This window comes from Lytechinus pictus, chromosome 1 (assembly GCF_037042905.1).
Source record: "Lytechinus pictus isolate F3 Inbred chromosome 1, Lp3.0, whole genome shotgun sequence".
NCBI lineage: Eukaryota > Metazoa > Echinodermata > Echinoidea > Temnopleuroida > Toxopneustidae > Lytechinus > Lytechinus pictus.
In genome coordinates, this window is record NC_087245.1 from 17,705,627 (window position 1) to 17,720,398 (window position 14,772).

Sequence of the window (14,772 nt, forward strand, 5' to 3'; positions counted from 1 at the left end):
ATGTGTCAGTATTGATTACGCAACAAACTACTTAAAATCCTTTGTTCATGACTGTATGATTTTCTGCTCGCGATGTGCACTCACATTAATTCCGCACCCTCATGCATTAATAAATAATATATCAATTTAATAATTAAATTGTCCCTTTTGTTTTATCTCGCGCTTGGCAAGAGAAATAGAAAGATAGTCATCATTTTCGTATGATGACATGTCCTAAGGATGTCCCGGTCCTATGTCAAAACTCAAAGTAATAATGATGAAAAATATCAGCTCTTTATTAAGTGCAATCTATATCCACCTCACAATTTTCCTACAAAGTGCTTGAAATAATGAGCTGAATTTGACCCTTTTTAGATCGGAATATCAAATATTTTATGCTCGCGCTTCGCGCTCGCTTTGATTTCCATGATAATATGTACTTTTAGAATGCCTAGATTGTAAGATTAAATCTGAAACAGGCGCGCGTGCATCTGCTCGCGCTTTGTCCTCGCATTATTAATGTAGGTCCTTTTCATGACAATACATAATAGAGCGTCCTGTTTTTAGGTCTAAATCTCGATTTTTTCCGCTCGCGCTTCGCGCTCGCATCAATTGTTTAGTTATCACGATTACAAATATTGATTAAAATTTTCCATTCTTTACGTACTAGAAATGTCAAAAATTTTCAGCTCGCGCTCGCATTATATTGATTGTTGAAATATTTAACGTCTTCATGGCTAAGTGCTAGCAGTCCTTAACAGGTAGGGCCTACCTTTTCGATCAGTTCAAAACTCTGCTCTCGCTTTGCGCTCGCATTATTAATGTAAGGAAGATCCCCAATTACTCATCCTTTTCATTATTTAAAAAACATGAATAGAGTGTCTCGTTTTTAGGTCTAAATCTCGAAATTTTCGGCTTGCACTTCGCCCTCGCATCAATTGTTAAGTTATATACCTGTTCTGTTAAAGTTACAAAAAGTGCATAGAATTTCCAATCTTCAGGTAAAAGTGTCAACAAATTTCAGCTCGCGCCTGACGCTCGCATTATTTGATTGTTGAAAATTATGTAACGTCTTCATGGCTAACTGCAAGCAGTAGGTAGGCCGTAGGCCTACCTTTTCGATCAGTTCAAAACGTGTATTAAAAATTTCTGCTCGCGCTTCTCGTTCGTAGTATAGTTGCATACACATCTTTTTCAGGATAACAAACATTGCCTAAAATGTCCAAATTTTAGGGAAAAATACATAAAATGAAAAAGATTGCTCGCTTCGCGCTCGCATTATATAAATTATGATTATGATATTATATATTTATGTTGATTTATAAGAGTAATGCTAAGAAGCAACTATTAGAACCACCCCTTCAAAGAAACAAACAAAAATCATGTTCGAGCGGCCGATCGGGGAAAATATGGCTGAAAATTTCCCCCCCCCCCCCTATTGGTGAAGGCTGGATCCGCCCCTGCTAACTGTCTTGTTATTGTATTTGTATATCATAAAATCCAAGTCCACCCCAACAATCAAGAAGTGGATTTTGAGAAAATGGAGAAAAATCAAACTACTATAATTATAACGCTGCATCATGAGACGGCTATTCTGATTGGAGGTTTACTAGACATTTAATTAATTAAAGTTCTCATCGAGGAAAAGTTCTTCATCACGGTCAAGTGTTAAATAATGCTTGATCGAGAGCTCGATAACTCTCTAAACTATTTTGGTGGCAGCATACCATTTTTAAAAGGTTATTTTGATAGGGTCTCGCGTTACAATAGAGACGGGCACATTACCTCAAAAGGCAAATCCTTGTTGGGCCTATTTAAAAGCGACACATTTTGCAAATTGCATGTCTTTTCTCTAAACAACCTCTAAATGTAAACTGAAACTAATCAAACTAATTACTCTGTCACAGTTGTATAAAGGGCTTATCCCATTCATCAAAATCTACGGCAATTTTTTTTTATTTCGCTTAAATCTGTTTGCCAGAGTGCACATAATAATGACTCTAATCCTCGGTAAACTTGGGCAAAAGTTGCCATAATTAAGCGAACCTTTAAATACAATTCACAATTATCGTTTATACCATCACGACAACTTGATACTTTATATATAATGTATACCAATTTGATGAGCATCAATAGCAAAGGCCAGATATTGCAGAATAAATATAATATTCATGAACTTCTTTGTGATAGCTAATTATGTCCTTCATACAAACGTCCTTGGCTCGATGGCGTTATTCTCCCATGCAGCGGATGGGAGGCCTCGGTATAAAATGTTGATATCATTACTGTAACAACGGCACATTCAGATGAACAAATTCTTAATTCTGAGAGAGGAACTATACCTCTTTCACATTTCACGAAACTATTTGAAGATTTCCTTCTGCTGCTCTCAGGACTCGGTGCATGAAAAAAACATCAGTAATCATGGTAAGCTCATACTTTCTAGTATCATTATTATTACTACACTGTAAAAAATGAAGTGCTAATTAAGCACTTACAGTGCTTGCATAGTGACTGCACTACGAGTGCTGATTTTTTAGTTCAAATTTAAACTAGAAAATCAATACTCGTATAGTGCAGTCACTATACATGCACTTTAAGTGCTAAAATAGCACTTTATTTTTTACAGTGTATTATCATTATTATTATTATCATTATCGCAGATTTCATATCCGTCATGATTTATCATGGACATAATTACGGTTTCATGATGTTTACTTTTACTTCTTAGGCCAATTTTCCATTTCCTTTCTTGGTCAATAAAAAAAATGAACTAAAATAGTTGCCTGTTATTTACATGTTGCACTCCTGTATTTGTCCCCCCCCCCCCTCATCTCTCTCTATATATATATCTCTCTCTCCCTCCTTGAACAGTCTTGAAAACAAGTCCTTGTTCTTTTTTAATGTTCGATTTATTTAGGGAAAATTGATTTTGTATTCAGTTACGTCCATCACAATCGTCATGGAATTCTTAATTGATATCTCTTTCTGCTTCTTTCAGTCTGTCGTATGCTCATCACAGAGTTTGCCTATTTTCCTGTTCCTCATTCCAGTGAGTTTCGTTCATGGTGGTAAGTTTGAATTTGATATTTTGACCCTTTTTTATTTGTATTGATTATCATGATTACAAACAAAACATCTCATAATTACTGTAGACAAAAAGAAAAACAACATAGAAAAAATAACTAAAATAATAATCAGAATAACAATATCAATAAGAATATAAAGTGACCCTGTTTTTAATCATACACTTTCTTCTTATAATATTTTTGCGATACATAAATCGCGGTATAATCTGTGAAGAGAATGTAATGTTGGATTGTAACATAGCCAATCCTTACTATCTTTTCAACAGTAAAGTAAATCGTGGAGAAAACACTCGGAATGATCACGAATGTATCGTAGATCCCGTGATCCCACTTTTATTTTTTGTAACTTCCAGTTTAGTTCATACTTCAGTACTTTACATATTTAACAGAAATATTCGGGGAAACGCATAAACGATCAAAATTACCGTCTTGTCGATTTTTTTTTACAATACAGTTGCTGAATTAAAAGAGCTTTGCGACCCAGACCCTTTATCATGTAAGAACATCAATCTATCTGGAGGGAGATCGATTCAACTAATTCCAAGATTAGCATCAACATCAAACGATCCTGAACCAGTTCTGGGAAAACTCCCATCTTGGCGCCATTTTGTCTGTGTTTTACCGAAAAGAAATGGTGAGTGCATAAAAACAATCTTCTACAGATATTTTGGACATGATAGGCCTATGTCCCCTTATATCATGAGATTTCGCAAAAATATTTTCTAGGCTATTTGGATTACAGTTGCTCATTTCACCTTTCTTTAGATGGGTATTATGACCGGTTCTCTCGAGCCATTTGGCGCATCTTCCTCCCGGATCTTCCTGTTCCTATAATATGCTAATATGTCGTCTATCGTGTTTAAGTATTTCTGGAGGAGCCGCATCTGTTACAGGTGCTCTTCGAATTGTCATTTTTGTGTGACATTGTAGAGTTTTGCTTCTGACCAAATTGCTTTGTTGCACCAAATATGCAAAAGTCTATACATGTTATTCATTGGCAGCGGAACGGTTTTGAAAGGGGGAGGGGCTGAACATACACAAAATCGCAATCATGGTCATTTTTGCGTTTTTGTACAAAGTTTTGGGAAAAGTGGGGCTGAAGCCCCTAGCCCCCCCCCCCCCCCCCCCCGGTTCAGTGAGCCATGTTAATCTGTAAATGTGGAAGGGTCTGGTTAATTAAAGAATTCATTATTAACTTTTCCCCTTGTTTGTCCTTTATTTCGGATCGTGCTTTCCTACTATCTTTTGCAAAGAGCGATTTTGTACGATTCGTATTGACTATTGACTGCATTCTATGCAGTCTGCTTCCTCTTCTTGAACCATGGACCGTGTTTTAAAGTGTTTCGTAAATATCTTATCGAGAATAGTACTTCTATACAATGTGCCTTTACACTATCTTCTATAGGCCGGCCAGACCGGATTCGTTAATGTTTTTGCTCTCTTCCATCATCATGATCATGTGTCCATGTTTCTACTACAGGAAGTTCTGTCCCAACACAATCACCATCCGTAAATAGTTTTTTAATTAGCATTATTATATCGTCTTTGTATTATTATGTCAATATCGTAGAGACTCCTACGGATACATCACCACCACTAGAAACTCTCGATGGAGGAAGTTCGATAACCTCGCCAGAAATTTCATCCAGTGGATCAACTGAAGCTTCGTCAGAACAAGCAATGTCAGGCTCAGTAACTACTCCATCAGAACCTACGACCAATGGTAAAACAAGCCCCCAGCCCCCCTTCTCGGTTCCGTGCCCATAATAATCTGTAATAGCTCCATGGTTAAAGTGATAGGGTCTGATAACACTTCCATAATGATTTTCCTCGTTTGTCCTTTATGTCGGATCATGCATTTCTCCTAACCTTTTTGCAGTTAGGTATTGCGATTTTGCACGATTCTTATTGACCCAATCCTGTGCAGTCTTCTTCCTTTTCTTGAACCATGGATCATGTTTTTCATTGTTCCTTTAATGTCTCATCGAGAATGGTACTACTATCAATGTTTCTTCTAGACCAGACCGGTTTTGCTAATGTTTTTGCTCTCTTCCATTCATCTATGATCTTCCATGTTCCTACACGAAGTTCTGTCCTAACACAATCACCATCGGTAATTGTTTTTTATGTCAATATCGTATAGATACTCCCATGGATGCATCACCACCCCAAAAGACTCCTGGTGGAGGAAGTTCGACAACTTCACCAGAACTTTCATCCAGTGGATCAACTGAAGCTTCGTCAGAACAAGCATTGACCCCAATGACAGGCTCTTCAACTACTCCATCAGAACCTACGACCAATGGTGAAACAAGCCCCCAGCCCTCCTTCTCGGTTCCGTGCCCATAATAATCTGTAATAGCTCCATGGTTAAAGTGATAGGGTCTGATAACACTTCCATAATGATTTTCCTCGTTTGTCCTTTATGTCGGATCATGCATTCCTCCTAACTCTTTTGCAGTTAGGTATCGCGATTTTGTACGATTCTTATTGACCCAATCCTGTGCAGTCTTCTTCCTTTTCTTGAACCATGGATCATGTTTTTCAGTGTTCCTTTAATGTCTCATCGAGAATAGTACTGCTATCAATGTTTCTTCTAGACCAGACCGGTTTTGCTAATGTTTTTGCTGTCTTCCATTCATCTATGATCTTCCATGTTTCTCCTACACGAAGTTCTGTCCTAACACAATCACCATCGGTAATTGTTTTTTATGTCAATATCGTATAGATACTCCCATGGATGCATCACCACCCCAAGAAACTCCTGGTGGAGGAAGTTCGACAACTTCACCAGAACTTTCTTCCAGTGGATCAACTGAAGCTTCGTCAGAACAAGCAATGACCCCAATGACAGGCTCTTCAACTACTCCATCAGAACATACGACAGACGATGCAGCGACAACTTTGTCACACCCTACAACAATTCCTTCTACGGAGGCTTTACCTGAAACCACAACAAAAGGAACCTCAGGTGTGAATTCGTGTAAGACGCTCTATTCAATGGGGCATCAAACAAGTGGTGTCTATGCCATATCTCCTAGCGGTGTGGGTCTGACCGATGTCTACTGCGATATGACCACCGATAGCGGAGGGTGGACAATCTTCCAGGTACGTTCCGCCAGGTTCTCGGTGTGAAATGAATCTATCCGATGTTTATGTTTTATTAAGATGGTCAATATTTTTGCTTAATCGCATCTTTTTTTTCGTTTCTCTTTTCTTTTCTTTTTATAAAAGAACTTTTGCTCTATCCACCATTTCATTCTGGCCTCTTCATCATGTTAATATAGGCCAAATAAGTAGAATTTTGTAGACTTGCTCGCTTCGCCCGCTCACAATTTTTCTGAAATATTCCAACGTATCTAAACTCAACCTTCTCTTGCACGCTCACTATTCGATAATTTTGTTCACATATCACATCCTTCACAATAATAATATGCATACAGAAACGTTATGACGGATCTGTGGATTTTTACCGCAATTATACCGAGTATGTTCGTGGATTTGGTGACGTCGAGGGCGAATACTGGTTGGGATTAGACCAACTCTACTTACTTGCTAAAGATGGAGTCGAACTCAGAATCGATATGGTTGATTACGATAACAATCCATTCTACGCTCATTATGGCAGTTTTAGCATTGGAAGTACCAACACCAAGTAAGGTTCTTACAATTTTCCTTCGCTATAATTATAGAGAGAGCGTATGGAAAACGTTACATTTTGGAAAAGCTGTCAAAATTACGCTTATTAATGAAGTATCATTGTGTAATATCTCTAAAATCTTCTCTATTAGATGACACCACGAGATATTTTGTACATGCTTGAGCGCAAAACGACATGTTTTATCAGGGTGACGAGAATGGCTTGCACCATAATGAAGGAATGGGCAGTCAAATCAAATGATTTGCTCGAGTTATTAAGATCTTTTCACATACTATTTATTCTTGATTAGTACAGGATAGAAGAGGCATAACCTTGTTTTTACATATATATTATATTTTTTGATGGTTTCTTGTCAATTTTAGAGTGCTGATTACGAATCTGAATGATGCCACTCGTGTAACCTTGAGCATTTCCCGCAAATTGGCAAAATCCAATATGGCCGCCAAAATATGCAAATTACCCATGAAAATCATAAAAATTGCCCGCACATTGGCAACAAAATGCATGAAATTGTGTGGCAGGAGTGAAATACTCGCTGAATAAATAATTTTTGACAAAATATCTATTTTCTGGATCATAATGGCCGCCATAGGCCTCTGTATACTCTATTATGTACAACATGAATAGGGAAAACTAATTTTCACAAAAAATGAGCGCTAAACTGCAAGAAATCGTGATCTATGAACGAAGTTCTGTATGCAAATCGTCATTACTAACGAGATATATCATTTATTATATCAAGTATGGGAACATTTCTGTATTTTGATATTTAAAATAGCCGCCACTGGCCAAAACAGTATTATGTACAATGGCAAAGGGGGCCAAAAGAATCACAAGAGTGAGCACTAAAATGCATATTATTAAGATAAACGAGTGGAATACTGACTAAAAACATAATTGTTAGCGAAATTTATCATTTAATATGCCATGTATGTGATAAATGTTGTATTTTGATATTCAAAATTGCTGCCTAAGACCCTAACAGTATTATGTACAATGAGAAAGAGGACCAAAGAAATTACAAGAGGTGGCACTAAAATGCATATGTATGTGATAAAGTTACGTAATACTGTCTAAAAAAACCATAATGAATATTCGTAGTACACGTAAATGGAGTAGATCTCCAACGAAATATAGTTTGTGTTAAATACTATATTTTGACTTTCAAAATGGCCGCCATAGACATTGACTGTATTATGTATAATGCGAACTGGGAAACTAATATTCACAGGAGTGAGCACCATAAATGTACGTTATAGTGATCCATGAGTATAATATTAGCAACAGTAAGGAAAGACTATCCCCCAGCAAAGCACAATCATATCATCTTCCTTATCTTTTCTTTTAACTACCCTTTTCCCAACAACTTCGCCGGTTAAAAATAATCAGCAGTGCGCTGCCTGCATATAACCGGCGCCGATCAAGGATAATCAGCGCCACCTAAATCTAAATCGGGGCCGGACAAGAATAATCAGCGCCATCTGGTTATAAATCGGCGCTGCCAGAGTCTTAACCGGCGCCGATCAAGAATAGGCCTAATCAGCTCCACCTAAATCTAAATCGGCGCCAGGCAAGAATAAACGGCGCCATCTGGTTATAAATCGGCGCCGGTATAGAAAAATCGGCGAGGCCTGAGTTCGTAACCGGCGCCGATCAAGGATAATCAGCTCCACCTATATCTAAATCGGGGCTGGTCAAGAATAATCAGCGCCATCTGGTTATAAATCGGCGCTGCCTGAATCTTAACCGGCGCCGATCAAGAATAATCAGCTCCACCTAAATCTAAATCGGCGCCGGGCAAGAATAAATGGCGCCATCTGGTTATAAATCGGTGCCGGTAAAGAAAAATCGGCGCTGCCTGAGTTCGTAACCGGCGCCGATCTAGGATAATCAGCGCCACCTATATCTAAATCGGGGCTGGTCAAGAATAATCAACGCCATCTGGTTATAAATCGGCGCTGCCTGAGTCTTAACCGGCGCCGATCAAGAATAATCAGCTCCACTTAAATCTATATCTGTTTTAGAAAGATTATATGTTTAAATTGATGTATATTTCTGTTATAATGAAATAATTTAAGTGGACTTCAGGGAATGGTCGTACGCAGCAAGGGGGAAGGGGGGGGGGCACATTCGCGATCTGCTGTTGTGAAAAACATTTTTTTTCCTTAACATTTCATGAAAACTATGAAAAATGTGCAAATGTGAGATGTGCACCAAATTTTCGAGTCTTGCCCCCCCCCCCCCCCCGGAAACATTATCTGCGTGTGGTCATGCAAAATGGCATGACTGGAAATCCTAAATTTTGAAAAGAGCATTTGACAGGGTCAGACTTTACTCCTTTTTCAACATTTTCTTTTATGTCGCCGGTGAAGTGCAAAAATATGTGCGCCGCTCGGCAGTGCGCCCCCCCCCCCCCTTTCGCCAAAAGCTGGATCCGCCTATGCAATTATATGCAATATTTATAGTCAAGCAAAGCCAAATTCTGTCAAAATTATATGTCACATGTTCCTATGTACATAATACTTTTAGGACATATGGCAGCCATTTTGGATTTGAAAGTATACAGCATTTATTACCTCCATGACCAATATGTGATGTATGTAGTTAGAAATCATGGTTAAGACAATATTTTTAATCGTACATAACAGTTACATGCATTTTATGATTCTCACTCTTGTGAAAATTAGTTTGGTTAGGGCTTGTAGCGGCTATTTTGAATGTCAAAATACAGTATTTATCACCTACATGGCAGAAGAAATGCTATAATTCCTTCAAAATTATGTTTTCAAATAATATTTTACTCATACAACAGGATTATATGGATTTCATAGTCAAGCAAACCCAAATTCTTACAAAATTATATGTCCCCATTTACATTCTCGATAATAATGTTAGGGCCTTTATGGGCCAATTTTGAATTTCACAATACAGCATTTATCTCATGCATGACAAAAGAAATGATATGCCTCGCTAGAAAACATGTTTTCAGACAAAATTTTACTCGTAGATCACAATTACATGCATTTTATGTTTCTTACTCTTGTGAAAAATAGTTTCTCCATTTGCATTGTACATAATAAATATAGGGCCCATGGCGGCCATTTTGAATGTCAAATTATAGCATTTATCACATACATGGCATAATGAATAATATCTTTTGTTAACAATTATGTTTTTAGTCAGTATTCCACTCGTTTATCTTAATAATATGCATTTTAGTGCTCACTCTTGTGATTTTTTTGGCCCCCATTGCCATTGTACATACTACTGTTTGGGCCAGTGGCGGCTATTTTAAATATCAAAATACAGCAATTTTCCCATACATGACATAATATATATATCTCGTTAGTAATGGTGATTTGCATACTGTACTTCGTTCATATATCACGATTTCTTGCGGTTTAGTGCTCATTTTTGTGAAAATGAGTTTTCCCTATTCATGTTGTACATAATAGAGTTTACAGAGGCCTATGGCGGCTATTTTGAATATCCAGAAAACAGATATTTTGTCAAAAATTATTTTTTCAGAGAGTATTTCACTCCTGCCACAAAATTTCATGCATTTATTGCCAATGTGCGGGCAATTTTGTGACTTTTATGGGTAATTCACATATTTTGGCGGCCATATTGGATTTTGCCAATTTGTGGAAAATGCTCAAGGTTACACGAGTGACATCATTCAGATTCGTAATCAGCACCCTCGAATTGACAAGCAACCATAAAAAAAATATTGTATATATGAAAAAACAAGGTTCGTCAATTTTCTATGGGGCCAATCCTGGACTAAATCATGCTTAAAACAGTGGACAATAGACATTTTTTAAAAATCTATTTTGGGTATTCACATACGTGATTTTGACAGCTTTTTCAAAATGAAACGTTTATCGTTCGTCAAATTTTGATTTTTGTTTATATTGCTTATATAATTCTACATTACACATTACTACCGAACCAACAGCAACGGTTGCATCTTAGCAAACTTTCACTAAATCTATATTATCTTGTCCCATACACGAATTAACTATCTTCATTTGCGCTATGGAAGTAGAATTTGGGGGTAAATCTATCGATAAAGCCATCGAAAAACTTTTTTTTTCAAAGACTCTTTGTATCTAGGATTGTTATAAATATGCATACACTTAAAAAATTTTCTTTAGTGGGTCTTTTTATCGTCGTGTTTTTCCTGTTTATTTATTTTTTTAACTATATTTTTTTATGTAATTTTTCGTCGATACTTGAAAGTGCTATTTAAATCGAATGTTACAAGGGTCACGAAACCGAAGGGGGGCGGGTGGCGCTTCAGCTCTCCCAGTATTTAACCATTTTCACAAAGAGTGAAAATGACCAACGATTTTATGCATGCCCCCCCCCCCCCTCGCTTTCCATATCGTTCTGCAGCCCCTCTGTAAAAAGATACAGTTACTAATTTTGACTAGAAACAGAGTTTACATTGGATTTTTGCATGAAATTACTTTTTTAGCAAATTTGGGCCTAACAATAACCATGAGCAGATGACCAATAAACAAATTACGATAATTTAAGGGGTACTCCAGGCTGAAAATGATATGATTTGAAAAAGATAAAGAAAAAATAGACAAACAAAACACTGAAGAATTGTTTGAAAATGGACAAGGAATAACAAAGTTATGACATTATATAGATTTGCATTATATATTTCATATTTCCATACATGTGTGTGTGATATATCTTTATCATGATAAAATAAGTTGCAGCCATGAATATCTCATATATTATATCAATTGTCTATCCTTTTGTATTTTGTTCTTAAAGAAAAAAATGAATAAACATACTTTCATGTAAAAAAATACAAAAGAACAAGTGGGGATATGATATTATCGGTCTACTCATGAAGACATTATATAGATTTGCATTATTTCGGTGAAACAGTTCTAAACATGTCTTCATGAGTAGACCGATAATATCATTTCCCCACTTGTTCTTTTGTATTTTTTTTACATGAAAGTATGTTTATTCATTTTTTTCTTTAAGAACAAAATATAAAAGGATAGACAATTGATATAATATATGAGATATTCATGGCTGCAACTTATTTTATCATGATAAAGATATATCACACACACATGTATGAAAATATGAAATAAATATGATTTCATGTAACAACATAAAAAGGTAAAGTGGGGAGGTGACATCATCAGTCCACCTACTGAATATTCATGCAGCGTTCAAATAACTGTTTCACAATATTGCTGAATTTTAATATTCAATAACTTTGTTATTTGTAATTCGATTTTAATGAAATTTTCGTCGTTTGGCTCGGTGAATTTTACTCTAGACAAATATACTTAGATATAATCATTTTCAACCCGGAGTAACCCTTTATTCTGATGTTGATTACATTTTCAATGTAATGCTTGTTTAAATTTATTTTAAAGTAAATGAATAAAGATATTAATGAATTAATTGAAAAAAAATAGATAAAATATAATGACGTGACAAAAAATTAATGAATTACAAAATAATATTTATGCACGGAGCATTTTTCAACTTAGGGGCCCTACGAAAAAAAGAAGTAAAAATTAAAGTGCTGATACTTAGATCCTCGGGTGCGATACGTCAGACATATTTTCATTATATTTTCTCTTCAATCGCAATCTTGAATTTACATGACTGTTTTAAGGTTCTATATAGTCTTAGACTAAATTCAATTTAATGTATGTATTTACTATCTTCAACAAAGCTACAGAATCGGGTTTTCATCATATACCGGTACTGCAGGAGAAGGGCTAGATGCAGCCAACGGACAGGACTTCTCAACCTATGACAATGACCATGATGACAACTGGTCTAATTGTGCTTCTTGGTGCAAAGGGGGGTGGTGGTATAACGACTGTTATACATCCAACTTGAATGGGGTACACGGACTCCAAACTGGTGTGACAGCGATTATTTGGGATTACTCTAACTCAAAATACATGAGAGCTACAGAAATGAAGTTAAGATGATCGGATTGATCCATGTTGTTGTCATTCCTTTCTACCTAATTTTTGAAGTTATTATACAATAGTTATTTTAAAGCACAATGTAGTCCAAGTGATTGTGTATATTAGAGAATCACTTCAAAAACAGGAATAAGCAATTTAAACATATTTCATGTAATGATCTATATCTATAATGGATTTCATGTCAACATGGTAACACGAACATGGGCCTCATGTTTCGGAGGGGGGGGGGTGGGCTGCTCACGTATAATGGTAGAACCGGTACGTGGCTCTTAAGACCCCTTTTCACTCATTGACCAACCCGTTCTCCCTCGCTCCTTCATGTCCTAACTAAGCCCTTTATTTTATTCGTCAGTTCTCGATGACCACATTTCATTGTAAATTCCACCCACCCCCCCCCAAAAAAAAAAATGCAGAACTTCAGTTCTTAAGAGTATGGCATCTGATTTTCTGGCCAAACATCCGTATCCTTTCCAATCCGAGTAGGGGGGGGTGCCTCTCACTGAAAAACCAGTCCAGAATGATAGTCCTTTCTCAAGAGCTTTCAAGACACTGGACCCTGGTTCATTTCACACCTTAAGGGCTCCACCTATTGATGTCCTTTACCAGGGAACGAAACAAAACTGTTTATTCATATTTATTTATCAAAACCTAATGAACAATCATTATTCGGAGTTGTTAAAACTCATATTAGTGAAAAGTGCGTAATTTTCAATATTTTACATCAAATCCAGACAATAACAGACTGTCATGAAAATTGCATTTTTCTCGTGACAATTTTATTTCCACTCTACAAAATCCCAGCCATGGCGTAATTTCCTTCAGCAAGAAATTTATCCACATTGTGCTGCACTCAACCCAGGTGAGGTGAATGGGTACCCGGTAGGAAGAAATTCCTTGAATGCTTGAGCAGCCCAGCTAAAGCCAGGGTAATAATAATAGCAGGGCCCGCTGGCAGAACAGTTTTCAGAACTGAAGTGGCTTCCCTGGGTAAATATACCTATATAACTATATTATTATAAAATACGTACCTTTTAAATTTATATTTGATACAACCGATGTAGAAGAAGCTTGGCTATTATAGTGTGACTTATAAATTTATATGTCTCTCTCTCACTTACACACTCTCCCTTTCTCCCTTGCAAGATTATCCCTCTTTTCTATTATTCATGCCATGTAAGTAGACTTAAGTTTTTGACGAAATACTGTTATGTTTTTGTTTATCTGCTTATATTCCTCAAATTGTATATTTGTTTTCATAACCTTGTATTTTTTGTTTTGAACAAAATACTGGCGAATGCCAGTGATGCTCTAATATTAAATTCAGTTCAATTCATGTTAGCAGTAAACAAACATACTCCAAGGAAGAAAAAACGAGTTAGGTCTAAAGTCTGTCCTTGGATGAACGGTAAGTTAATTAGTGAGATGAATAGACGAAATAAGTTTCATAAAATGATATTAAAGTATAATTGCTCAGAATATACTGACAATGGACAAAACATCGAAAATTATCGTTTACCCTTTCAAGCCACTTTAAATTTTAATGTGGAAGTGTGTGGACATTTATAAAATGTTGATTTAAAACTTGTCAAATTTTGAGGAATTTCACATTTTTTAACTGTCTTACTGTTATCATACCATATTTCGCCCAATTTCTGGATATATTAATGTTTTGATATATATTTCGTCATGTGTTAATTTAATATCCACATTTTGTGATCAAATAAAATTGGAAATATTCGCAATTATCTATTTTCAACAAAACTCGCTTTCTAGTTTTCCCATGAAACTGGCGGCATCACAGGTCGCCAACAAAGGCTACATTGCATGCACCTGTGTATTCTTTTGTACTTCTTTAGAAATCGAAAGCTACACGAATTAATTTGCATTTCGTTGACACTCCATCTTTTTTACCTTCATGGAATTATCGACCAATTTCTCTCCTTAGTTATAATTTTTATCGAAGATTCAAGAGAGAGCTGTAGTTGCGTAACTATGGGGGGCAAAGATAACTGAGGAAAAATAAGAGAATTGAGGAAGGAAGAAAGAGAGACATTGTGGC

The 14,772-nt window shown here is 36.3% G+C and overlaps 1 protein-coding gene across 1 annotated transcript; it reads left to right on the plus strand.

Annotated features, from left to right (window-relative positions):
• The first annotated feature begins 2,274 nt into the window (after positions 1–2,274).
• Positions 2,275–14,454, plus strand: LOC135155619 (angiopoietin-related protein 7-like). The gene is made up of 8 exons (XM_064105185.1): positions 2,275–2,406; positions 2,981–3,050; positions 3,523–3,702; positions 4,639–4,791; positions 5,212–5,373; positions 5,797–6,176; positions 6,512–6,723; positions 12,449–14,454. Exons 1-8 carry the CDS (start codon positions 2,383–2,385, stop codon positions 12,711–12,713), a joined length of 1,446 nt encoding a protein of 481 aa, XP_063961255.1. The 5' UTR covers positions 2,275–2,382; the 3' UTR covers positions 12,714–14,454.
• The last annotated feature ends 318 nt before the right edge of the window (positions 14,455–14,772 follow it).